A 2,099-nucleotide genomic window follows, 5' to 3' on the forward strand; every position below is an offset into this window, starting at 1 on the left:
TGTGTGTGTGTGTGTGTGTGTGTGTGTGTGTGTGTATGTGTGTGTGTTTGTGTGTGTGTGCCACCTGCCTTTTCATTCAGCCGATGCCAGAAAAGTCCCAGCACAAACACAGCACAAAGAGGAGGCTGCAGAAAGCTGGAAATTTCCTGAATGTAGACAAAGAGTTGACTCCCCTGACTGGCCTTGATGACGGGGATCCAGAGTAGGCTGATGACAACCAGGACAATCACGAACACTCTGGGGAACAATAGAAGCGAAACGAGACCGAAAACCTGTTATATAACATCAGAATATATTTTGAAAGTGTTTTCTTAGTCTAGGGCCTATATCTCCCCCCCCCCCCCATTTAATTTACCTTTTCATTCATCTTTATCAAATCTATCAACACCAGCGTCTGTTTTGTTGCTGTTATTGGGTTGTTCTTCTTCTTAGTGTAGGTGTTTGACTCTACCAACGATATTATACATTATTTTAGAGGCAGGCCTGTGATATTAAGATATATAGTTTGCACTTGTACAGATGCTACACTCCCACCGATATAATTTACATTATTTATAAAGTTTACTGCTTCGATGATGCCTGTCAGAGATAACCAAGGTCGAAAGGGATACAGCGTCATAACAGACGGACGGGGAGACTCGAATCATCACAAAAATAAATTATCTCCTCACACAGGGATCAAATTCCAGTGTTCTGTGTGGAACAGCAAAGCTATTAACTGCTTCGGTGTACTCTGTCTGTTGGGTGTTGAAACTCGTGAAACACATCTACTCACGTACTTCATTATTATATGAGTAGCTGTAAAGAGGAAAAGCCTGAAACAGTGGAGCATTCTCTGCCTGGTGACTGACTTCCTTGCCAAAATAGTATGGTCTGTGCAGCTTTCGACTGTCAGCAGCACAGGTACTCACTTTAAACTATATTATGTGAGGCAGCGTGGTGGAATCAGGCTCTCGTCAAAATAATCAAAGTGAAGAAACTTTCCGCAGGTTTGTGAATTTTTATCAAATTTTTCTTTTTTGGCTTAACACCTTTCATGTCCATTAAAGAACACATATTTGTGTGGATTTTTCTGAAAAAAAGTGGATTAAAGGCACAAAAAAATGTAAATTTTCAGTTACCACGGACTCTTAAGCTAAGGAAATAACTAATCTTTGGCAACCATTTTCTCACTAATTTTACCTCTTAAAACAGGTGACCCCACACCTCCTTCATTTGCCAATATCTCAACTTGTATTCAAGATATATGGATATTTTATTCATCCAAATAAAGACAAGTGAACAAGCTTTAAGATGATATCAATAACTCTGTATGCCCAAAAATTGACGAGAGCCTGATTCCACCACTCTGCCTCACATATGTATTCATTATGGTTTTAAAACCCGAGACAACATAGGGGGAACTGCTGCAGCTGCTTTTTCTTTCCTCATCCTTACAATAGTCATTTTCACTCTACTTCATTTGCAAGTTTGTCACTCTCTTATGAACTGCTTTTTCCGGAGTGTCTTAGTCGAAGCAAACTTTGTGCTGTCGAGGCTAAAGAGGTGAGCAGAGTAAGCCCGATTCCTCATTTGGACTTCTCTGTTGACATCCACTCCTTGGCGCTCATATTACCTGATGCAGTTACGAGCGCCGTAAAACCTTATCAAAACTAAAACTATAACAACTCATGATTCAAATTATCTGCTCACACACCTGCCAACAACCAAGATCTCGAACTCGGAGGCCTTCTTTCGGATGTGAGTCCACATGTCCATGGCGAAGATGGTGCTGCTGCTGTTGAAGATAGAGGTGAGGGAGGACATGAGAGCCGCCAACATGACCGCTATCATCATCCCTCGGGCGCCGGCGGGCAGTAGATTCAGCACCAGGGTCGGGTAGGCGATGTTAGAGCAGCCCGTGCTACTGCCACACACCTCCATGCATATGTCCGGGTCAGCACATCCAACAGTTTCTAAGTGAATAGTACCAATGATAATAATAATGCTAATACTACTAATAATACTAATAATAATGCTAATTGTAATAATAATAATAATGGTAATAATAAAAATAATCGGAACAACAATAATAATAATAATAATAGTGATAATAATCT

General features: G+C 40.7%; 1 protein-coding gene across 1 annotated transcript in view; it reads right to left on the reverse strand.

The window, feature by feature from the left end:
- LOC101846627 (sodium/glucose cotransporter 4) overlaps positions 1-2,099 on the reverse strand; it is a 24,688-nt gene that overhangs the window by 5,212 nt on the left and 17,377 nt on the right. Inside the window, exons 7-8 of the mRNA XM_005090930.2 lie at positions 1,695-1,955; positions 69-235 (exon numbers count right to left, since the gene is read on the reverse strand). Of these exons, the coding sequence (XP_005090987.2) occupies positions 69-235; positions 1,695-1,955 (428 nt within the window). The remainder of the gene's footprint in view (positions 1-68; positions 236-1,694; positions 1,956-2,099) is intronic.

This window comes from Aplysia californica, unplaced genomic scaffold, assembly GCF_000002075.1.
Source record: "Aplysia californica isolate F4 #8 unplaced genomic scaffold, AplCal3.0 scaffold00023, whole genome shotgun sequence".
Taxonomy (NCBI): domain Eukaryota; kingdom Metazoa; phylum Mollusca; class Gastropoda; order Aplysiida; family Aplysiidae; genus Aplysia; species Aplysia californica.